Source organism: Fundulus heteroclitus, chromosome 3 (assembly GCF_011125445.2).
Source record: "Fundulus heteroclitus isolate FHET01 chromosome 3, MU-UCD_Fhet_4.1, whole genome shotgun sequence".
Lineage (NCBI taxonomy): Eukaryota > Metazoa > Chordata > Actinopteri > Cyprinodontiformes > Fundulidae > Fundulus > Fundulus heteroclitus.
In genome coordinates, this window is record NC_046363.1 from 28,914,256 (window position 1) to 28,939,192 (window position 24,937).

General features: G+C 39.4%; 2 protein-coding genes across 2 annotated transcripts; one reads left to right on the plus strand and one right to left on the minus strand.

Annotated features, from left to right (window-relative positions):
• Window positions 1-965: 965 nt before the first annotated feature.
• Window positions 966-8,498, plus strand: wnt4b (wingless-type MMTV integration site family, member 4b). The gene is made up of 9 exons (XM_012870277.3): window positions 966-1,254; window positions 2,080-2,337; window positions 2,635-2,788; window positions 2,864-2,948; window positions 3,703-3,834; window positions 6,760-6,902; window positions 6,985-7,125; window positions 7,201-7,363; window positions 7,454-8,498. Exons 2-9 carry the CDS (start codon window positions 2,231-2,233, stop codon window positions 7,621-7,623), a joined length of 1,095 nt encoding a protein of 364 aa, XP_012725731.2. The 5' UTR covers window positions 966-1,254; window positions 2,080-2,230; the 3' UTR covers window positions 7,624-8,498.
• A 3,142-nt stretch (window positions 8,499-11,640) lies between these two features.
• Window positions 11,641-23,919, minus strand: LOC105931589 (cell division control protein 42 homolog). The gene is made up of 6 exons (XM_036135145.1): window positions 23,827-23,919; window positions 17,092-17,196; window positions 16,919-16,991; window positions 16,721-16,830; window positions 12,751-12,948; window positions 11,641-12,653 (listed from the first exon to the last, which is right to left on the minus strand). The coding sequence occupies exons 2-6, from the start codon at window positions 17,194-17,196 to the stop codon at window positions 12,564-12,566; spliced, it is 576 nt and encodes a 191-aa protein (XP_035991038.1). The 5' UTR covers window positions 23,827-23,919; the 3' UTR covers window positions 11,641-12,563.
• Window positions 23,920-24,937: the final 1,018 nt, after the last annotated feature.

Genomic DNA, 24,937 nt, shown 5'->3' on the forward strand with positions numbered 1-24,937 from the left:
ACATCCTGTGAAAGTAATTCTGTCATCAGAAGCGTCTGTTTTATTACCTCCTTATTTATGAACATCCCAGTCTGTACAAACAGGCTGAGACAGACGGAGGGGAAACTACTGCGTAAATTTTAAGGAAGTGCAGCGACACCGACTGCTGATGTTTAAATATTTGCAAAGAATAAAAAAAAAGGTTACCAATACATTGCGTTATGGGATGAGACAGAAAAGAAAGGTTTGATTCCACCTCCGCCGTTTAATTCTCAAACGTATTTGTGACAAACTCACTTTGTTATTTTTTTTTTATCACTTTCTCCGCTCTCGGTGTGACTATCTGCAAATGCCCTCGCTCCCCACTATCTTGTGATTTATTTGCCTCCGTTCCAATATTTGTCGGCACTGTGTTTTCTTCCCCTTGTCTAAATGTCACCGCTTCTTCTAAGACAATACGGGGAGTGGGAGAGAAGGAGAACCAGGGGGGCAGATGTGGGGGACGTAGAGGAAGAGGAGGGGGAAACTCGTAAAATGAGCGACAAAGTTTGGGAAAATTAAACATTAGGTAAGATACTTTCTCACATGCACATATAAAGCTATGTAAAAACAAGAAACACTGGGTTGTATTTACTGATCAGGGGACCTTTTGAGAAAAGTCAAACAACCCAGTTACTGTTAAAAGTTTCTGTGGATTAAGATAAACACGCAAGGATGCTGACAGAAACTCTGACAGCACATATGGACTGACGTTGACATGTATCACTGTTTTAGTCGGGGTTCTGTTGATCTGCCTTTTGTTTTGGGCCCGGATTTCAGGTCTCATGACATGCAAGTAAAAATACTTTACAGCTTTAATACTTAAGATTATCACCCATTTTCAAAAGTCGCCTCCTCCTCTGTGCGTCGGCATCGCTTCACACCCTGGATCATGCCAGCCCTCCCTCTCCCACCCTTACAGTCTTCCTCCTTTAAAACCAATCAGTCCCATCTCCTTTGCTCTCACACATCACTGCTGTCTCAACCTAGCATGGACGCATTTATTTTCATAGGACAACGCAGACAAAGCAGATGAAAAATTGCCTTTTTTTGTTTGTTTAAAGTCTTCCTTTTGAACAAAAGAAAATTTGGCTTTATTCTTCAAACCTTGTGGATTTGATGTTTTTTTTACCCCTTATTTGTGGTGCATTTTTTTTAAATTCCAAATTTAAACTGAGATATGTGGACGTGTTTTGTTTTTTCAAAGGATGAGTTTGCATTTTCTGGAGCTATCCTGTAAGTATGCTTGTTTGCAGACACTGAAAAACAAACTGTGGACAGAATTATTTGTGTTTTTAATCGTGACCGCTTCAAACACACGCTGGCGATTAAGGCATCACATTTAAATTTTGTTTTATTCGTAATCTTTCGACTAACAATTTAGTCAATTATAATCCTTTTATGTTTAATCTAGTTTTAGTGGACTGAGTCTCACTAGATTTCAGTTTAAGTTTAGTTGAATAAAAGGGTTTAGGCCTCTTACATTTATATCTATGGGGTGAAATATTTATCTTATGAAATGGATTTGAAGTTTTGTTTTGTAGTCCACAGACAGCGCTGCACGGGCTGTTTCCAGTGCGTTAAGTTTTTATTTTTTCAGTTTCCACATTGCTTTCAGTCTGCATTGTTTGTGTGGCTAAAATAAAAGTATAATCAGAGTTTCTATTTAGTTTTCATCCACTAATAAACTATTTGATTGAAACTATCAAACAAATAGTTAATTCTGCAGCCTCAGAATAGGTGATAACTTTGTTTTCCAACCTCAGTATAGTTTCAACATTGTGTTAAAAAGTTGGAACAACCAAGAATTTGTTTAGCTTCAAAAACGTTTAAAAATGAGCTGTAGCAGAGGATAAGTGATAGCCAAGATGCACTGCGTTGGACTCTGACTGACTATATTATCTATTTATCTCTTATTAATGTGCACCAGTATACAATGTGTGTTACTTAGCAACACAGAAATGACACGCGACAATTGATAAATAAATATTAATAGCCATGTTCTGTAATTTGGTCAGCGTATACAGTAAAACGGACACTAATTGATCACCCCGTTAACAGATATGCAGGGATCATCCTCTGACTCAGGACCAGAACCGTAAAGCGTCGCTCCAACAAACCGAGCTGCACACAGACAGGACAGAGAAGTTCTACGGTGGAGCCGGACGACCCAGCCTGACGCACGGAGACGGACAGACGGACAGACAGTCTGATGCCAACTGTCTCACCTGTCAATCTCACGGCACCACTCCTCCTCCTCCTGCTGCTGCTGCTGCTGCTGCTATGCACCACCCACACCACCATGGCAACCAACTGGCTGTAAGTCCAGCGTGCACTGCGAGCGAGAGAAAGGAAGAGTTTGTTTGTCATGCTATAACTTTTAAAAGATGGTGACATGTCTCTAAATCTCTTTCAGGAGCTCCCCTCTCTTTCTTTGTCTCTCTTCGTCGGTGACCTTTTCTCTTTTCTCTCTCTCTCTCTCTCCCTCTGCCGTCATCTCTGCCTACTTCCTCACCTTTTGTTTTGCGCCGCACTGATTTTAACCCTCATCCTTTTTTTTAAGAATGCATCTTCCCCATGTTTGCACCTCCAACCTTTCCCGCCTTGGTGTTGCAGCTCCCTGGCGAGGCTGCCCCGCTCCAGGGCCGTGTCCGGTGCTGCTCCGTGCGCACGGCTGAGGGGGCTGACCCCGGGGCAGGTGGGGGTGTGCAGGGCGCGAGGGGAGGTCATGGAGTCCGTACGCAAAGCAGCAGAAATGGTCATAGAAGAGGTAGTAGAGTTTATATGTATCAAGATGTCTAAATCTGTGGGTCTCAGAGCTTATGAACATTTTTTTTTAACTCAGTGCCAGCATCAGTTCAGGAATCGGCGCTGGAACTGCTCCACCACGCCTCGCGGGATCAATGTATTTGGAAGAGTCATGAACCAAGGTGCGTCCCTCCCTGAGCCGATGTCGTAGGGAAACACAAGGCTCACCAAGTTTTAAAACCACTGAGCTATATTATACACTGGAGTGCTAATCACCGTCTGTTTGAACGAGTCGCTGTGAAGCCACCGCCCGCCATATTGGTACTCCCTATTTCCCCCCAGTAACTAGGGAATATGTGCGCTACAGCATCGAATAACAAGGATTTTCTCATGTTCAGGGGGGCTTAAAACTTTTAAAATGTCAAATGCCATATACTTTTATGTTTTATGTTCTAAAACTATCAAATACTGAGAAAGTCATGTGATGAAATATTTAGCATTTTATTCATTTAAATATATATATATATATATATATATATATATATATAACATTTATAAATATATAAATAACAATATACAAAAACATATATTTACATATATGTATACATATATATATACATATATACATGTACAAATATTTATATATACACATATGTATATTTAATATGAATAACATGTAAAATATTTCAGCACCTAATTTCCTAGTAGTTGATAGTGTTAATACATCCACTGACTGTAGAATTACCTGTGAAACGTTTTCACACAGCTAGAAAACTGCTTGTTGTTGCAACCAAATCCTATGGGATTCTGTGAGAGTAGGTAGTAGCAAGATGGCGGCCAGTGACTTCAGTTTTTCGGCAAAATCAGCACTCCAGTGTATTATATAGCTCAGTGTTTAAAACGTACATGTTGTGACGCTGTTGTGGTGCCACGCAGGCACTCGTGAGGCGGCCTTCGTGCACGCGCTGTCTTCTGCGGCAGTGGCGGTGGCTGTGACCCGAGCCTGCACCCGTGGGGAGCTGGAGAGGTGCGGCTGCGACAGGAAGGTCAGAGGAGTCAGTCCTGAAGGTGAGACTAAATAGCTCAAATTTTAGTCGCACAGAGCATCAGCATCACTCATGTTTGCAGGTGCTTTCAAATCATCTGAGAGGAATTAAACTTTTACACATTTTGTGACGTTACAGCTACCAACTTCAGTGCATTTAATTGGGATGTTATGTGACAGACCAATCCAAAGTTTTCTATATTTTTGAACTATTTCTGAAAGGTCTGGTGTGAATTTGTGTGTAGCCCCTTTAGTCTGATAAATCTATATACAATCCAGTGCAAACAATTTTAAAACACCTTAATTAGTTAATAGAGTAATATGTAATTTATTTTTAATAGGCAATAGTAAACTATCAAAACAATCTAATTGATATATAAACATATTTATAAACGTTCAAGTATTACACATTGTGTAAAATTGTATGTAGGAAATTGTAACGTATATCTGTGGCTACAATATCTACCTTCCATATTTAGATTCTTTTTTTAATGTTTTTAATATAGTTATTTTAGTTTGCTATGTTGATTTGGCACTAAAAATGTGTTGCAAAGTTGTAAATAGCAGCAATCATATTATTTATTATGGAATAAAACATAAGTTTGTCTTTAGCCCACTCCCTTTCAAATTATTTTTTTCTCTCTCTCTTATGTATTCTGTAGTAAATTATATGTAGATAATATTGTACAGTATTTGTTTGTACTCACTTGGAATAAAGCAATAAACTAACAAACTAACAAATATAATGGTTTTAACCACGGCTGCTCTGTGAAGGCCTCTGAGTTTTGTTAGAAAACATTAGAGAACATAGGTAGAGAGCTGTGGAGAAGGTTAGTGAAGGTTTAGTTTATAAAGCAACATCCTAAGCTCTGAACATCTCACAGAGCATCATTTAGTCCATCATTCCATGGTGCAAACCTAGCAGGACAAGGCCACGCATCTGAACCAAGGAGAAACGGCGAGCAGTAACCAGAGGAGCAGCAGAGAAGCCCATGGTTGCACTAAGGGAGCTGCAGGGACTCAGGTGCTACAATCTAAAAACAATAACAAAAATGTTAGTTGTGTGCACCACAAATGTGTCGTCAGTGGAATAAAGAAAGCCATTGTTGAAGGAAACCCACAAGAAGTCCTGCTTGCCACAAACCATGTAGGGCACAGGTGTCAAACTCAAGGCCCGTGGGCCGAATCCGGCCCGTCAAGGTAAATTATCCGGCCCTCAAGAGCCCAAAAAAAAAAAGGCATATCATGTCATTAAGTAGAGGTATATATCCTTTTAAAGTGTATAAAGTGGCTAAAACTGTGCCTCCTGTAAGTGTAACTCACCCCAATATCAACTTTTTTTTGCAGATACACTGTATAAACTGGGCCTAAGGTTGCTATTTCTATGTTGCTGTGCATTTTTTATACTTCTATGTGAACTGGAATGAAATTATGAAATGAAAGGTTTAATCTATACACGTGCAACCGGCCCTTTTAATGACTTCATGACGCCAAAGTGGTCCCATATAGAAATGAGTTTGACACCCCTGATGTAGGGGGACACAACAAACACGTGGGAGAAGATGCTCTGGTCAGTGAAGACCAAAGTTGAATTTTGTGACGTTCAGGTTTGACCGTGGCAAAGACACACACACACTTATTAGTTATTCAGAAAGGAAAAAAGAAGAATACCATAAAAGTAAACGGTCTAATCTAAAGTTAAAATACCAAGAGTAGAATATAAGGGTAAATATCAGACTAAATATTGACCAAAGGAAAAACAAATAGTGCAAATTGCTGTGTGTGGTGAAAAAAACTGACTCTGCACATCAGCCTGAACACACCATCCCCTTCTAAAACATGGTAGCATAAAGCCAGAGCTACAATGTAAGCATAGAAACTCTTCAGACTTTTATTAGTAGCAAACATTAAAACCATCCATCTTTTTTTTTTTTTAGCCCTACCTGTGTTTACCTGACTCCGCCAGATAGATTTGCTCTGCATATCCATCTGGAAACCTTCCGTTGAAGTAATTTTGGGAAGGGGCGAAATACTGGTTAGCTGATTGCAGTGTTTCCCGCAGGAATTAGCTTATGCGAGGCGGACCGACTCGTCGAGCGGGGGGGGGGGGGGGGGGGGGGGGGGGGGGGGGTTGGGGGGGGGGGGGGGGGGGGTGGACGACACGTTTTCCGCGGACAGACTCGCGGAGCGGGGGGGGGGGGGGGGATGGCGACACGTTTTCCGCGGACAGATTCGCGGGGCGGGGGTATCCATGTGTTTTTTCCATGCCATTCACGCACGCGCGAAAGCGCGTCTTAACGTCACTTTTTTTTTTTTGGAATGTTGGCGTGGCGGTAGCGTGAGTTTGGCGTGGCGGCCGCCACGCCAAGATAGCGCTGCGGGAAACACTGGATTGGCCTATGTTGGTGATAGACGGGCCAAATAAACCAATCAGATTCGTCGTTGAGAGTGACGACGAAAACACAACCACAAGCCAAGCTACTCTTGCTGCTGCAGGTAAAGGCTCGTTAGCTCAGCAAAGAAATACTCTGTAATTCCGATAAAACTTGCTCGATAGCCACGCTAACGCTAGTTTTATCGGCTGAAGCCGCCATGTTCTTTAGACTGAACTGTCGCGCTTCCCGTTGCGTCACACCTCAACCCGCCTCAAAGCCAACGCTGATTGGACGTTCGTTTGGTGAACGGCTCCAAATTTTCTTTAACGGAGAGTAGCCAGACTGATCTGTGAGTGAAACCTTGAAAGCTCGCGAGATCAGGATGGTCTCACGAGGCTAACCATGTGTTGGTCTATCACATAAAAGCCAAATCAAATACATTGATGTGAGACACTTCAAGGGATGGCAGCACTACTTGCTTTCTATAAGTTCAAGATTGGTTTTTATTATTTACTATGTTTAGTAAAGTTTAAAGGGTGTAAAGGTCCATATTCATGACTTGCCACTTCCCAGGCTTCCAGTGGTCGGGGTGCAGTGACAACCTGTCTTACGGCGTGGCCTTCTCCCAGACCTTTGTGGACGAACCTGAGCGGGCCAAGGGGCTGTCAGCGGGGCGCCCACTCATGAACCTCCACAACAACGAGGCCGGCCGAAAGGTTTGTGTTTGTGTACCATCTGGTTTATTGTAATTCCCGAGAATGCAAGTAACGCCGTTCTCTGCACGCCTCTCATCCATAGGCCATCCTTCACAACATGCAAGTAGAGTGTAAATGTCACGGTGTCTCTGGCTCCTGTGAGCTAAAAACCTGCTGGAAAGTCATGCCCCCATTCAGACGCGTTGGTGTTGTGCTCAAGGAACGTTTCGATGGAGCCACAGAGGTATCAGATCATGCTTTCTGCTCATTTTTTGTGGCACTGCACCAACAAAGTTACTCTAAAACCTCCTCCTGCTAGGTCCGATTGACTCGCATTGGGTCCAGGCCAGCTTTGCTCCCTCGTGACCCCTACGTCAAACCCCCTGCTGCCAGAGACCTTGTGTACCTCTCACCCTCCCCAGATTTCTGCAGCCTTGACCCAGATAACGGCATCCCCGGGACTGCTGGGAGAAGATGTAACGGTAAAACCCGAGAAACCAACAGTTCTGACAGTGAAACCTTTGATCATATCGTTACAAACTAATGTGGCCGTTGTTTAAAACCCTCCCCAGGGACGTCCCGGCTGGCACCAGACGGCTGTGAGCTGGTGTGCTGCGGGCCGGGGTACAGAGCGGGCCGTGCCGAGGTGGTGCAGCGCTGCTCCTGCAAGTTTTCTTGGTGCTGCTCGGTCCGTTGCCAGCAGTGCAAGAACACGGTCACCATTCACACCTGCAGGGTCTGAAACGGCTCCGACAAGACCGGACTGAGTGCAATTCAAGACCCGAACAAGCCAGCCGAGAGAGAGAGAGAGAGACACTGGAGAACAGCTTCGACACCAAATGACGTCCCAAAAAAAAGAATCCTCATTTAGGATACATTTTCACCTTCTGGGTAGATTTGAAAGCTGCAGCAAACAAACAAAGATGAGTCTCCAGATAAAAGTGCATGGGGGGGCCGATTCCCAGACGTGCATACACACACAGCAGCGACCTAAACCTTCACCTGACAAAGCTTTTAAAGCTGAAATTAACTGAAACTAACAGAAACACTGCAGCAGTGTTGTTTACGCTTATATTATACGTCTTAGAGTAGCGAGTCTTTGAACGTGTCCTGTATTTATGGCTCCTTTTCTGTTCCGGTTTTATTTATTTGTTTCACAGTTGTGTTCAAAGCAATCGTAGTCTCCGTAACGCCAACGATGTTTTCGATCGAAGTCACATTTCTGAGTGCCAAATACTTTACTAGCAGGTGTTATAGAGCAACAGAGGACCAGCGGAGCCAGCAGTCATGACCTGTAGGCGACTGAAAAGCCGGATTAAAGAGCTTTGTTGTTTGAAAGTCTTAGTAAAATAAGTCATTGCAGTCAGAAGAACAGCGTGCTTTGAGTAGATTGATCGAACAGTGCAAAAACATACAGAGAAGCGCAGAAAGTGACCGGCTGCTCAGTTAAAATGGTCCCAAATGCTTTAAAATGGAACTCAATAAAGACGTGGAAGAAACCCATCGGATTAGATCAAACAAGGTCAAGATGGTAAAGATTTAGCCGCTGATCAGGCAGGAGAGTGATCGAAAAAGGTCTTAATAGTGAGTGCTAAGGAAATGTAAAAAAAAAAAAAAGCCCCCACAAAGTCCCTTTGCAGGAAAGACCGACATGGACTGAAGCAGCTGATTTGCCAAGGAACACAATGAGTGACCTAAAGAGAAATGAGGGACTAAGGACAGCAAGTTTTTAAGGTCTGAAGGCTGCAGAGAGTTTCTGAGCAAACCCCTAGACACCGAATTAAAGCCGTGATACTCTGAGAAGCACGGTGGCGGAGGCATCATGCTGTGGGGATGCTTCTCATACTGTCCGTCGCATACCAGGGACCGCGGATATGCTTGAACACTTGAAGAGGTCGCGTTTCCCTGTGGTAAAGAAAAAGTGTTCCTGAAATGGGAGTTTCAACAGCGACCCCAAACACACCAGCCAAAGGGCAGCATCTTGACTCCTGACCTGGGGTCTTCAACCCTGGTCCTCCAGATCCACTGTCCGGCATGTTTTAGATGTGGCTCTGCTTCAGCACACCTGGATCAAATGATTGAATGACCTGTTAATCGGCCATTAATTTAGGTCAGGTGTGTGGAGGCAGTGAAAACACCTAAAACATGCAGGACCAGGGTGGAAGACCCTGGCTCTAGACCTTTAAGACGAACACAATGGGACCACTTGGAGTGACGTCAGACATGCCATTTCTGAACCAAGACTTGAAGAGGATCTGCACTGCAAAAACTGATCTAAAAATAAGTAAAATGTTCTTAAAGTTAGTGTATTTATCCTTGATTTGAGCAGGTAAATAAGATTATCTGCCGATAGAATGAATATTTTGACCCCTTAAAATAAGATAATTAGACATCCTTCACTTGAAATAAGATGATTGAGATGAATTGTTCCTATTTTAAGTGCAAAATTCCTATTCCATTGGCAAATCATCTTATTTACCTGCTCAAATCAAGGACAAATACACAAATTTTAAGAACATTTTACTTATTTCTAGTTCCGTTTTTGCAGTGTGATGCATGAAGTCTAATCAACCTGGGCTGGTCCACCTGTTCACTGGAGCCAGAGGTGGGCAGAACCCAAAGTCCACAGATTTGAAGGCAGTTCTCAGTAACAGCTTTTTTTTTTTTTTATATACAACTATTAGTTCAGGGGATTCACAGGGAAGTTCAATCTTCAAGCATTTCTCGGTTTACACAATAAGTGTTCGAGTGTGCACTGCAAAAACGGAACTAGAAATAAGTAAAATGTTCTTAAAATTAGTGTATTTGTCCTTGATTTGAGCAGGTAAATAAGATGATTTGCCAATGGAATAAGAATTTTGCACTTAAAATAGGAACAACTCATCTCAATCATCTTATTTCAAGTGCAGGATGTCTAATTATCTTATTTTAAGGGGTCAAAATATTCATTTCATTGGCAGATAATCTTATTTACCTGCTCAAATCAAGGATAAATACACTTACTTTAAGAACATTTTACTTATTTTTAGATCAGTTTTTGCAGTGTGAGGAGAAAATACAAACACTGTGTTTTCAAAGTTCCTCTTATTCTCTTTTCGTCACTTTCTGCAGACGGAGAACAGATTTGATCAATTTCTCTTCACGCTGTTGTACCGAATAGAACGGGCGCCGTTCCCAATGCATTTGCATTGATGGAAATAAAAGCTATTAAAAGCACCCTGCTTAAACACTTCTTTTAGACCTACTGGCATTACTTTGAACACAACTGCGTAACCGAGTCTTTCCTTCAGTTCAGTCTCCTACTGACATCAGTGTCTGTGCTGCTTCTCTGTCGTCACCCTCGTGTAAAATCCTTCTGCACGTCAGACCTGTCCAAGACGTCTAACAAATACAGTAGTTTATCTGAAACACAAACATGTGTTTGAGTTGCTGTTTCACTGTTGTTGTTTTTAAAGGTGCAAAATGAAGCAGAAATAAATGTAGGTCTGTTATAATTTCTTTCTGACCCCTTGTCCTAATGGCCAGTTTAAAAGCGAGAACCACCCGTTTTCGAGTTGAAAACAACCGATAGCTTAAAGTGGACTCAGCAATAGGTCATCTTTTAGTTTATTTAAAAAAAATAAAAAAATAAATCACTCCGTCTCTGCCGACTGGTATTAAAACTTGCAAACTTGCAAAGTGGCCAGCAGCCATTTTTCTCCGATTTATAAAACTCCATTTACGGATTTCATTTTAAATCTTTTCTACTGTTTTTTTTTTTTTATTATTTAATTTTATATTAGACTGACAGTTTTAGATTGGTCTTTTTTGTCTGCACTGGTGTCACTATACTGTCTTAGTTGACTGAAAGCTGAAGTTCGGTGTTAGAACCGGAGAGCCGATCTAACAAATGCAGAACTGTCATATTTGCTAAAAATAACAGCACCACTGGAAGCAGGAAGTACATTGGAGGGACAATAAAGGACGGTTTTTCCATTTATAACTACATTTATCCACACTTTTATTAGTATCTTTTTACTTTGATAATGTTCTACAACGCAATTTTCATTGTGTTGATGCAGTTATACTCTCTCACACAGCATATCTTGATGTTCACTTATCGCTACTTCAGATAGACCAGTTTAACTGCGTCTGAACACGGCATGTATCTGGAAGCTCAATCCGGACATCAGAATGGGGAAGAAAAAACAATGCACTGCCTTAAACCCAGCATCCCCATGGTGACACACGGCAGTGGCAGCCTCATGCTGTGGGGAACAGAGAAGATGGGAGTCAAATAGAGGGCAAAGCTCAAAGAAAACCAATCAGAGGTGGCAACAGTCCTAATCCTTCAGCCAGAGCTAGAGAGGAACGATACAATGGATATTCATGTCCTGGAAGGCCCAGTCAATATCCAGGCATAAAATCCAATTAAAAATCTCTGGGAATACTTAAAATTTAATTTTCACACTTGCTTTTCACATAGACTGGCTGAGCTTGAGGTATTTTGAGCAAAAAAAGTGTCTAGTCGTGCAAAAACTGCACCTAAATGCGTCTTTGCAAAGTGTTGACTCGAGTAAAGGTGGATATAATCGCATGCTGCGCGTTTGTAATTATTCTTAAAATGTTTGGCAACCGTGCATCTTTTTCCTTTTACTTTCTTCTTCCTTTCCCCTTCACAATAATTTGCTATTTTGTGTAGGTCTAACACACAATATCCAAATTAAAAACACAGAAGTGTGTAGCTATAATGTGACAAAACGTGAAAATGTTCAATGAGATCCTTCAACAAGACTTTATTTTTATACAATAATTTCTCAACAGACAAAACAGAACTCCTTTTTGCATTTGATAAAAAAAGTATTTTATCAAAAATATCCTCTGATTGCTTATACCCTAAACATTTCAAAAAAAGATGTTATGTCAAATTTAAGTTTTTATCAAAAATATCATATCTTATTTTTTTTTATTCAAATCAATCACTGTTGGTCATCTAGCAATAAAAAAAGAGAATCAAGATAAAATAAATTCAAGTTTAAAATCAAAAAGGCTAAAAGATTTCCCAGAACAACATACATGATGCATACAGAAAATAATAAAAAATAAAATAAAAACACTTGAGAACGCACTTAGCCCTGAGGGAAGTAAACATGGCAGACAGATTTGTTTGGATTGACGCTAAATCTTTGGGGTTTTTATTCGGCTAATCCAATAAGGGCAGAAAATAAAAAATTAAAATTAAAAATAAAAAAAGGAGTACCACTTAACATTTCAGCGCCCCGTTAAACGTCTCTAAATGTCGTTTCAGGCCATTTTCTGCACAATGAGGACAAAGGGCTCTTTAAAAATGGACATTTCCTTAAAAAAAAAAAAATAGAACACAGCAAAGAACCGTTACAGTAAGCAGTGAGGGGAAAGGGGCGGGGGACACCTGAATACAGACGAAGAATACAGTAGTTCTCTAAAAAGCTTTCAGTAAAAGGACAGATATTGCATGATGGAGGCCTCGTTCAAAGTCGGTTCAGAAGGTACAATCAGTGAGCAAATATCTCCGCGGCATTGTTCTTCCCACCCCCCTTTGGTTTGTCCTTATTTTCCGCCTCCCAAATAACCACGGATGTTTCCGTTGAATTTTCCCTGTGACGTCTGACACCCCCCCCCCCCCCCTCCCTCCCCTCCAACATCTCTCTCGTTGGCTTTTCTTTATAGGAGAACACATTTCCTCTTGGTTTTGATCTCAGGCGGTTCCAGTGCTGCCAGGATGGCTTCGTCAAACACGTTCTTCAGTCCTCGCTGTTAAACCAGGAAGAAAACACAGAACAGAGTCAGACAAGACAGGAAACGGGTGAAATGTGCTGGTTTAACCCGGGGTTTGCCCCCCCCCCCGTACCTGCGTGAGCGCAGAGCACTCCACATATTTGACAGCTCTGAGCTCTCGCGCCAGCTTCTCGCCGCTCTCCAGCGCCAGGGGCCGCTGTTTGTTCTTGGCCAGCTTCTCAATGGTGTTGCTGTCTTCCCGGAGGTCCACTTGTGTCCCCACTAGCAGGAAGGGAGTGCTTGGACAGTGGTGGGAAATCTCAGGAACCCACTGGGAACAAACAGAAAACCACAATTAGATTGAATTATCAGTGAGAATGCTATGCAGCATTCTCACTTATTGTTTTCCTGTTTTCATTTATTATTATTATTATTATTATTAATACTAATTATTATTATTATTATTATTATTCCATCAGCGTCTAACTTCAACCAATTTCAACAATTTTGGTGTCAAAACGTTCGGCTCGTTCCCGGCATGCCTGCTATGACTCATGGTTTTGCTAACTTTTACACTTTTTAAAATATTGAACTTTTTGTGCAATTATTGGGCTGTTCCCATACTTCCAATTCTTCTAATTTTTCAAATTTTGCAAATTTTTCAAATTCTTTCAAATTTTTCGAAAATTTTCAAATTTTTCAAATTTCTTCATATTCTTTATATTTTTCAAATTCCTTCAATTTTTTTCAAATTCTTCAAATTCCTTCAAAGTTTTTAAAATTTCTTCAATTTTTTTGCAAATTTTCAAATTCCTTCAAATTTTTTGAAAATTTTCAAATTCCTTAAACTTTTTTCAAATTCTTCAAATCCCTTCAAATTTTTTCAAATTTTTCAAATTCCTTAAACTTTCTTTCAAATTCTTTAAATCCCTTCAAATTCTTAATTTTTTTCAAATTCTTCAAATCTGATTTCAATGTTTTCTGCATCTTCTGCTCAATCATTCTGCAGATTAGCATTCTCACTCGCTGTTACGCAGGAACAGCTTTTTCTAGTTTTCCTTTTCATTCTGTCTACTTTAACCGTGGAACATAGATTTTTCCATAAAATATACTTAGTCCTAAATGTATTGGAGAATCAAATAGTCTCCAACTATTGTGATGATTCACAATTTTTAAACCTTAAATATTGTATATCATATTTATTTGAAAGTACTAGGATCTTCTAATATCTATACTTTATGAAAAATACAGCCTTAATGTGAATTTCAATGCAACCTAATTCACGTTAAAATAAACTATTACAGAAATGTCTCATAAAATGTTTAATAACAAGAGGTATAACTAAATGGTTGCTTAAGCCAGTTGTTTGGTTGCGATCCCTTGTACCTATTTTAATAGCAACAGTGTGGTTCAAAGACAGAGAGCGGCGGTTTTTGTCATGGTTAAAAGCATCACAGCAATAAATGTAGAAGTTTATACAATGTCTCCCCTCCCCTCATGTAAAAAATCTGAATAGAATGATAATTTACATCTCCCTCAGTGGGAGATATTAGCAGCAAAGTAACAGGCAAGTGGAAAACTAGGAAATAAGACGAAAATAAGCTTAAATCATCAATTTAACTGCAATGTTATTGTTGAAAATTGTAATGACGATATTAATTAACATCAACCCACATTTGTCAGACACTTATCGATACACAGTGGGTCTGTTAGACGTATGTCACAGGTGGACATTTAAGGAATGTAGAGTCCATCCAACTCGTCAAATATTTTATTGATGTGCCGTGTGAAACGTTGACCCCAGAAATATAACATACTACAAAATATTGCACTCAAGATGTTGTGATTTTGCTCTCGGATATTGTGATGACGATTGAAATTTGATTTATTGTGCAGCTTTAGCTCAGACAAACTCTAGCATTTCTTGTGATTGTAGTAGCAGCTTTGCCTGCTCAAGTAAAAAAAAACTTCTCCCAACGCAGACAAAGAAATCTTGAATCTTGATACAGCGCAAGATACTTATTCAGATTCTAAGGAAAATGAGAGGATACATCATTTAGGATCTTCCAGTTCTCCCAGACACGAATCTGGCAAACACTGCAACGTTAAGACGTCTTTGGCTGGTGGACAAGGACCCAAACAAACCGACGCCTTTGACACAATCAGATGTCATATTTATTCATTTTAAACGGAGCAAATTAATGAGCAAATACAGAGCATTTGAAAATACACCAGATTGTGACGCAACGATAATTTCCTTCATTTGTCACTTGGCAGGTTAATCTCAGCATGTTCAAATCAACAGGTGCTTCAAAAAGGGGTCTGTGCACCTATGCGATTACTTTCAGTTATACTACAAAGGTTATAGGGCCATATTTAAGGTAGAAAAGGTTTATCTTATCTTATTTTCCTCTGTCACAGAACCCTAGCATGCTAACAGGGGTGTTGTAACATCCGCAGCAGTCAAAGAGATGTTCTCTGCCCACAGCGGCCCTTCATGCTGCCCGTCAGCCTGAGCACTGAGGTGAAAAACAAAGTGAAACTTCACCGTTTCTGTTTCTATGTTAACTATGAAAACACAAACCCAGCGCAGGCTGTGGTAGACTTAGCCCCGAGGATCAGTTGTTTTGCAATTATGAGTTTTTAATCCCACCAACAGACACGAGCGGAAGCGTACATGAGCGAGACAGTGCACTGCAAAAAGGGAACTAAAAGTAAGTAAAATTTTCTTGAAATTAGTGTATTTTTCCTTGATTTGAGCAGCTAAATAAGACTATTTGCCAATGGAATTAGTATTTTTACCACTAAAATAAGATTATTAGCTATCCTGCAAATTAGATGATGGAGATGAATTATTATTATTTTAGGTGCAAAAAACTCATTCCATTGGCAAATAGTCTTATTTAGCTGCTCAAATCAAGGAAAAATACACTAATTTCAAGAAAATTTTACTTACTTTTAGTTCCCTTTTTGCAAGGTGATCCGCTTTCTTTTTGTACTTTAAATAGGTCCTTTGAGAGGCAAGAAAATGGTAAATATAAAGTTTCTACACATTATTTCATGTTAAAATCCCGTCCCAACCCCATTTTCAGATGCCGTGAGCCGGTTTTAGAATATAAATACAAAACATTTCTACAAATTCAAATGTCAAATTGATTTTCCAACTAATTCGCTGATGACACGGCACTTTGTACACAATTTACAACAGGCTACCGTGCTGGGAGCTGGCGTTAATAGCATCTACTTGGCTCTGAGGAAGAAAGAAACCATAAAATGACCTCCTGAAACTGTGCAGTAACTAAAACCCTGCAGTTTACACAATTTCATCAGCTGCTTAGTTCCTGTCCGCTTACAGTAAAAGGAACAAAAATGGCTGCAAACAAGCCACCGTCCTGCTTTTAAAAAAGACACGTCACACCCTTTGAGTCAAAAATGAGCAAGTATTTCTTAAAGTATGAGTTTTTATTTTATTTTTAACATCCAATACATTATCTTTCACTTTCTTCAGTTGGATAATGGGCTTAATTGACCCAGAAAAGATCTAATTATACTTACAGGGTGCTTGCTCTTTTTCCAAATTAAAATTCCAGACTTTTCCCAGACTTTTTTAAAACTGGTATTTTTTTCCCCCAAGACCTTAACTTTATGTACTTGTATACTTGTGTGCCTACTGCCTACTTCATTGGTTGAGGTTGTACAAACTGTTTATTAGAAATGTTAATTTTTATAGGCTAGTATTCAATGAACAAATGCATTATTCACAGTAAATTATGCTTTTACTGATGAAAACGTTTCAAAACATGAAAATCACAAGTACATGAATTTCACATCAAACAAGTGTTTGATTCCATTAGGCTAATGCAGTACGTGACCAGTTAGTAAAATTATAGTTTTATAGCCTACCTTCCTATTTCTCATTTCACAATGCCTTTGAGCATACTGTAAAATTCTACCATACATTTTTTTCCCCATACTTTATTAAGACTTTCACACAAAATTCAAGACTTTTCAAGGTCTGGAAAACAGTGTTTCAAAATTCCATACTTATTAAGACTTTCAAGACTTGCGCAAGCACCCTGTACTTAAAAAAAAAAAAAACTGACCTTCTCTTTGACGTTTTCAAAGGATGACGGAGAGACGACGGAGAAACATACGAGGAAAACGTCCGTCTGTGGGTAGCTGAGAGGACGCAGCCTGTCGTAGTCCTCCTGACCTGAGAGCATCGAACACAGCGAGCGGGTCCTCTTTAAGTTTGAGTCACAGAGGCGTAGAGGAGCAGAGAACTTTCCGGAGATGATTACCTGCCGTGTCAAAGAGGCCCAGCGTGTAGGGCTCCCCCCCGATCATCACTGTGACGGCATAATTGTCGAAAACCTTTGAAAATCACAAAACAATAAAGAACAAAGTGAGTTGAGAAATCGCAGAGAGAGAGAGAGAGAAGTTTACAGGATGACTCAGTGTTAAAATGTCTTACTGTGGGCACATATTCTGAGGGGAACTTGTTGGTTGTGTAGGAGATCAGTAAGCAGGTCTTTCCAACTGCGCCGTCCCCGACTACCACACATTTTATAGTCTGCATCTGCAATTAAAGAGAGAGAATGAAGGGGACTCCAGTCAACCATGGAAAGTGACAGAACCGCTAAATGACTGGATTATTTTAACACTTTCTGCAAAATGATGGTTACCACCACCCTAAATACACTTGAAAACACAATTTTTAGAACCATTGGTACAAATTATTCAGCCCCGTTCGGTTCTGACATCTTTCAATAACAGAAAAAGTAAGAAATTAAAGCGCTAACGGTGGAAATCTAAACACCTAAAATGATTAAAGTGCTATGAGAGTAATTTCCTCCGCTAACTGATCAGCACACCCGTGGGTGTCAATACTTACAGCTATGTTCGAGCTGCTTACAATTTCCCCTTCAACAACCTTTTCCAGACACATACTTGTAGATTTCTGCAGCTGTTTTTATATAAAATTACCTGCGCCTATAAGATTTTGATAGTTTTATTAAGTTTTCTTTTCTTAAGATGATTTTTAAATGCACAAACAATATAGCTCCAGCCGTACTCTGTCCTTTTGTGACAAAAATAAATACACGGAGAGTTAACACTAGGAGAGCAGCGGGTGGCAACTGTATAGCAGAGGGGCGCAAAACCACTTTTGGACAGTCAAGTTTCTCAGTGATAGGGATCCGTTTATGGAATGATTTACCAACGGAAATAAAAATAGAAACTGACCTGAAAACATTTAATAGAAAGGTGAAACATTGGCTGAAAGAAAATCAAATATGTGAACATTGAGTCATTATGATTATGTTGGATGTGAAGTGTTGTTTTGTGTAATGTTGTTAGGATTGTGTAAAATGTTAATGGTTGTCTTTTATAATGTATTTTATATATGATTGTGCAATGTGAGCTACGTTTTGGGAAAATGTATTTTATAAAGGCCTGACTGGGGACTGGGGTTGCAAATTAGCCTATAGGCTAGAAACCTTTCATGCAACACATCTACACATTTTGTAATGGCTCTGCCTATTACAATTATGAATGTAATAATGTGCGCTGCATTGTCCCTGATAAATAAACTAATATAAAAAAATAAAAAAAAAAAAGTGCAAAACATTTACCAAGCTCCGTCTACAGAGACAGGAACCCTCAGGAATACGCCCATTTGAACATATCGGATCAAAACATTTGAAAAGGACTTCATTCTGAGCCGAAATAATCCTTCATCCCAAAGATGACGCACCATGAATTTGTTAAAGCGTGCAGTCTTTTATAACCCTGAAGTGTTAGGCTCAACATCTGATGCCCTTCAGAGCGGTGGTCTCAGCGTTTAGCCTGTTTCCACCGGCCCGACTCCATCGTTAGCTCATTAGCAGAGCGCAGCGGCGACACATTTAAAGTCACAGGACACTAGTCTGCTGGTTAAGAGCTCAGTGAGCTTTAGAGATGATCCAGAACTCATTCGTGAGTACGTATATGCACGGGTTTTATTTTTAAATACACAGATTAAACTTTAGTATCTGAACTTTGTGTCTGCTAAACTCTTTCTGACTGGGGATCAGAGCCTGGTGATGGGTAACATTAGCAGGTTGCAGTTTCTGACAGTCAGACAACAGAACCAGAACCCCAAAAGGTTCATTCCAGACTTCCACACCCAGCAGATTTGGTTGCATGTTTGGTTTCTTCCTGTTTTAGTGCAACCTGACCGGGCAGAAAGAGCAGCATAAACAACACTTTAAATGCTAATTTTCTTTTGCAAATCTCTTCTAGTGCCTAGTGTAATGTTTGCTTGTTAATTTTTCACTTCAGTAAACATCAAGTAGTGTGATATTACAACCAGGTTAGTTTTTGAGTCTATTAGTGACTAGTTCCTATTTAAAAATTCAATTTGAATGGATGCTTCAATATTGTATTTTTAGAGCGTAAATATGATTTGGAAACATACAAATCTCACCATTACTCCTTTAAACTGTGCAACAAGGTAGCTTGTTGCCTTTCACATAAGATTGATCAAATTTATTAACGAGTCTGATAAGATTTTTTTTTTTTTAAATACATAACCTATAGTGAGTAGCCTTCATCCTAATTTTATAGGTTAAATTATCTGTTTTCCACCTGTAATGAAAAACCTCAACATTGTTGTCGGTTTCAGATGCCTCAGCCCTTTAATGTTCAATTAAAATAAATTAATACTTTATTTAACAGACAGACAGGAAACAAATACATTGCTATCGCACATCGTGGAGAACAGCAATAAAAGTTATCTTACTATTCAAGTACCAAGCATGTACGGCTGTAATATTATTTACTGACACCATTTGTTATATGCAGTGTAAAAAGTTTAAGAAAGTAAAGAGTTAGTGAGTTATTTTGATGCCAAACTGGAGAAACTTTTCAAACGAAACCTTGTTATTGAGAAGAAAATAGCCAGATAGAGCGCTTACAATGTTTGCTAATTATGAGTTTATTCATAGCAAATCATATTGTTATCAGAACGCTCACCAATATTATTTGCATATTGCATGATTTCCTGGGTAGGCCTATTGTTTGGCATGTAGGGGAAAGAAGGTTTAACCATCACTGAACACGTTTAAAATCGTGACCTAAGGGGCTCTGAACTGGAAGCTAAAACATCTGCATAATTGCCGCCTTCTGGATTTTCAATGCATGTGAATTTATCAACAAGTTGTTTGTGTCATTCTGCAATGCAAGGATAAACGGCATAATTAGAGCCGCGCTATATGTTGAATCACAATATCAGTGTGCGGCAAATCACAATTGCAAAAAGACCGGTTGGATGCAATATTTAGTAGGATATTACAATTCAAGCCTCGTGCATGCACGCTCTGCATAACGATAATATATGTGGCCAGCTGGATGGACTCTTGCTGTCTTCGATGCCCTCAGCTAATGGATACTTTTAGTTGCCAAGATGCTCAGACAACGGTGCACTGCAAAAACGGATCTAAAAATAAGTAAAATGTTCTTAAAGTTAGTGTATTTATCCTTGATTTGGGCAGGTAAATAAAACTATCTGCCAATGGAATGAGTATTTTTACCGCTAAAATAAGATAATTAGACATCCTGTACTTGAAATAAGATGATGGAGATGAATTGTTCCTATTTTAAGTGCAAAAATCTTATTCCATTGGCAAATCGTCTTATTTACCTGCTCAAATCAAGGACAAATACACTAATTTTAAGAACATTTTACTTATTTCTAGTTCCATTTTTGCAGCGTGGGGACCAAGTGTAATGCAAAAGAAAGAAGGATCAGGTACATTTCAGTAAGAGTATTATAACTGCATACTTTCCTGAAATAGTCCATCATCTGAATACGATGAAAAAAATCTCCCAATTTTCTTTTGAACAATAAAAGAATAAAGTGTGGAAACTCATACTCAGATTTGTTTTCTTGCCCTGCTAATCCAGGATTGGAAAACCATCCAGACAAATTCCTACTTTTTGAGACTAAACAGGAGTTATCTTTATTGATCACATCTTGGAAATGTTAGTGAAAAACAAGAAAAAAAATAGGTTAACTGCTTAGTTATATACCTATTTTATATATTACAGGTATTCACACGTGCTGTACTAATTTTAGACCGTATATAGACTGTAATGCACAGTGTTATAATGATTAAAATTAAATAACTATCTGTATATAAATCACAAATATTGTAAAACCAATCTCATAATTTGTACATTTTTGCAACACTCATTTCTGAGCTGCACATTATATTAAACTGCAACATAATAGTGCGCAATATGACGATTGGATGCAATATTTGGTTGGATATAATATATAAGGTGCCATGCATTCTGCTTGCCAATACCTTATTTGTCCAGTTGGACTGATTAACAGTTTTTATGCCAACCCCAGATAAACAGTTTCACGGCCAGGATGCTAAAACTCAAGAAGAAGAGCAGTGAAGTCATTCTGTTTGTGGAAAAGATGTTTTTCTCATATCGAGCAGCTCTATTGTGTTTATACATGGGCCAGGAAAATATTTAATTGCCATACTGTCGCTAAACATTGCTCTAAAAATGTGGATTACGGTTAAACCATAAAAGGCTATTGACAAATCCAGCAACGTCTTTAATTCAACCCAATGAAAGATTTGGCATAGCTAATATTGACCAAGTTTAGCTGAAGAACCTAAACATAAAAACAAGCAGCTTCTTAAAGAAACGGGCAATTTATTAGATAAGGGCTGGACCCCCTTTTGCCTCCACAACAGCTCAATATTGACATGAGGGAATCATGCAGCGACAGCAGATTTGCTGGCTGCACACCCATGATGGGAATCTCCCATTTCATCACATCCCAAATGTGCGTTTTGTTGGATTCAGATCTGGTGGTGACTATGGAGGCCATTGGAGAACCTTTGGTAGGAACTAGCATTATCCGACTGGATAGCCATCAGCAGATGGGTACTCTGTGGTTACAAAGGGGAAAAGATGGTCTACAACAATAGTAAGGTAGGCTGTGGAGCCTAAATGATGCTCAGTTGATCCTAAGGGAACCACTGTGTGTACCAAGGAAACATTCGCCACACCAGTACACCAGCTGCAGCCTGTACCATTAATACAAATTCATAGCCCACTATCAGATTTCCACATGGAGACTCACTGGACCAGGGAACGTTTTTACAGGACAATATTGTCCATTTTTGGGGAATCTGTGTTCATTGTTGTCTTAGTTTCTGTTCGTAGCGTAGGAGAGGCACCCATGCGTTCTTCCATCGCTGTAGCCCATCTGATTCAAGATTCACCATGTCTCCATCCGAATACCCGTAATTATAGCTTCCAGCTCCTGCTCCTTTCATGGGGTCAACAGTGAGAACTCTATAAACGGCAGTAATTTACTGCAATTTACTGTGATTTTTCAAGCTGTATGCATACGAAATTTCGTTCTGTACGCACTCTGTGCATACAAAATGACAAATAAAGTTGTCTAAGTCTATCATGTGTAGGAAAGGAGCTTTGGACTGCTGTGCCGAATTCGGACAGCCTTTAACTCATTGACATCATTACGCAACGGAAACGCTCATGGATGATGTGCTTTAAATCCGGGCCTACAGCCTTCTGAAATTGAACTACAAAGTGCGCAATCTCTCCTCGCTGGACATCTTCGTTAATTTCCATGAAAGCGGCTGTGCTGATACGTCATCTCACGTAAAGAATCGTGGGATACCTAAAAGGTTCTCAGCACCGGTAAGGGACGTCGTGGGGTTTCTAGGGAAAACTAGCCGCGGGAAGGAGCATACAGGCTAATTATCCTACCTCCTTCCTGCACTATTCGGACAGCACTTATCATGGCGCACTTCCTCATTTGGCTTAAGAGTCCTAGCTCTATAAGGGTATCAGGATTAAGTCCATGTTATGGTCCCAGTGATTGTATCCCTCATCCCTCGGTTGTAACAAGTGGTTATTTGAGCCACTGTTGCTCCTCCATCATCTTGAACCAGCCTGACCATTTTCTTTTGACATGAACACGGCCTTCTCACCAAAGATTTTCAGGGTTTTTTGGACCACTTTCTTTGAACCCAAGAGACGGTTTTTGAGTTAAAATCCCAGCAGATCCGCGGTTTCTGGAATACTTAGACCTGGAATCAACAGCTTTGAACTTTGGCGAGTCCTTTTCACCATATCTAGATGACTAAAATTGATTAAGCTGCTGTCAGTGTATGGCTTCTAATTAGCAGACCACATGTTGGGGGTGGGATGTTGATTTTCTCCATATTCTCTGTGTACAAGTTAAATTAGGTCCATCAAATAGAAGAAATAAGAAACAGTATTGGGGTTTTTCCCAAATTTGGTCTCTTGGTTGTGTAATAAACTAAACTAAAAAAAAAATCCTAAAGAAATGTGGTGACTGGATTTCTTTCTATTTCACTTTCAGTGTACCTATTCCTACCGTAATACTTCTAATACGTTTCCTTGTGACAGTCGCACGCCTTTTATCAGCTGTGCGTTCTTCACTTTGTTCTGACTTAATGATATAGTTCCTCCATCAGTAAAAAATAAACCTAATGAGCCTGACTAGGCCTGTTAATGCATGTGGCAACAAATGCCACTAATGTCAGAGAGCGGCTTCCGCATTTGTTGCATACCAAAGATGTTAAAAAAAACGGAGACAGTAGAAAAGACTGCTTATTAGCACAGTGTCATTTAGAAGCGGATACAGCAGACACTTCCGCTAAATGAGCAAAGCTCGGAGATTTGAAACTAGCAGAAACCTGAAGCCTAAACAGGCAACAATTAGAAAATGTCTTAAAAAAAATTAAATAAAAGCACATAGATACGAACAGGTGGAGCTATTAAAACTGCGAGGGTGACTTCACGGTGATTGAAAAATACAAAACAATTATTTTAAATACCTTTTTTTTTATATAACCACATCCCATTTTAACTCTAAAATAGACCCGAAGTACTAATAAGAAAAACATAATTAACAAAAACAGAGGCAATAAACGACCAAAGTGACAAAAACACTACCAAAATGATTAAGAACGGCACAAAGTAAGGCTTAACTACGGGAAACTTTCACAAACACGAGAACTTCTACACTAGAATATACACACGATTTATCCCTATAAATACTTTATATTTCTGGGAGCTGTTTGTTTACACATCCCGGACTGTAACAACCCATAAACAATCTATTTTAATCTTTATTTTTTCTTCAGCTTACCGTTTTTCTACCGACAAGTTAGGCGTTGGTTTCATCCGGGTTTGAGGGTAGAATTACTTGGTGCGCATGCGCAAATCACAAACGATTCCGCTCATGAAGAGGAACTAATACACTGCCTCCTGCTGGACACGTGTAGAAAATGTCTATATCTATTTTGACGGGAAAAGAAATTAGAAATTTATAAAAATTTGCCAATGTCTTTATTTTTTAAAATAATTTATACAAAATTAAATAATTCCATACCTATTGAAACAGTTATGTATTAAAAGTATCTGCGGAAATTATGGAAAGGTGTGCAAAAGGGTGTATGGTTATGAGACAGCAGCTTTGAGGAAGAGAAGAGAGGTAGAGATGATGTTGAGGTTGTTCTCGTTGGGAGTGACAAGGATGGATAGGATCAGAAATTAGTTCATCAGAGGGACAGCTCATGTTAAATGTTGTGGAGATAAAGCCAGAGAGGTCAGACGGATATGGTTTGGACATGTACAGAGGAGGGATAGAGAGGACATTGGTAGAAGGATGCTGAGGCTGAAACTGCCAGGCAGGAGGCCAAGAGGAAAAGCAAAGAGGAGATTTATGGATGGAGTAAATGATGACATGAAGGTAGTTGGTGTGAGAGAAGAAGATGCAGAAGATAAAGTTAGATGGAGGCATGGCTCGCCGTGGCTATCCCTGGTAGAAAGAAATTATTCCATGTATAAATAAGTAATTAAACATTAAATTGACAATGACTTAAAATCATATGTTGTTAGTTCAGTATTTATTTCATTATTGTATTTATCCTGTGCAACAGCTACAGTCCCTTATAAAATAATCTGCCTACAGCTCTTCAAATAGACTTTAACATCTGATTGGTGAGCACTGCACACCTTCTCTATAGCAGCGACTTTGTGGGAAAGCTGTCAGATAAAAAAAAAATTCATGCAGTTTAGCTTTACATGAAACAATTAGCACTGAAATAAATATAGGTACTTTTTACTAATAATTAATTAAAGTATTGATTTCAATTGTGCATTTGACACATTGTTGAGAAATTTGTTGATTTAGAATTTTATTGAACGTATAAGATATTTAATATTTATTTACAAGCTTATTTATTTATTGAAATGAT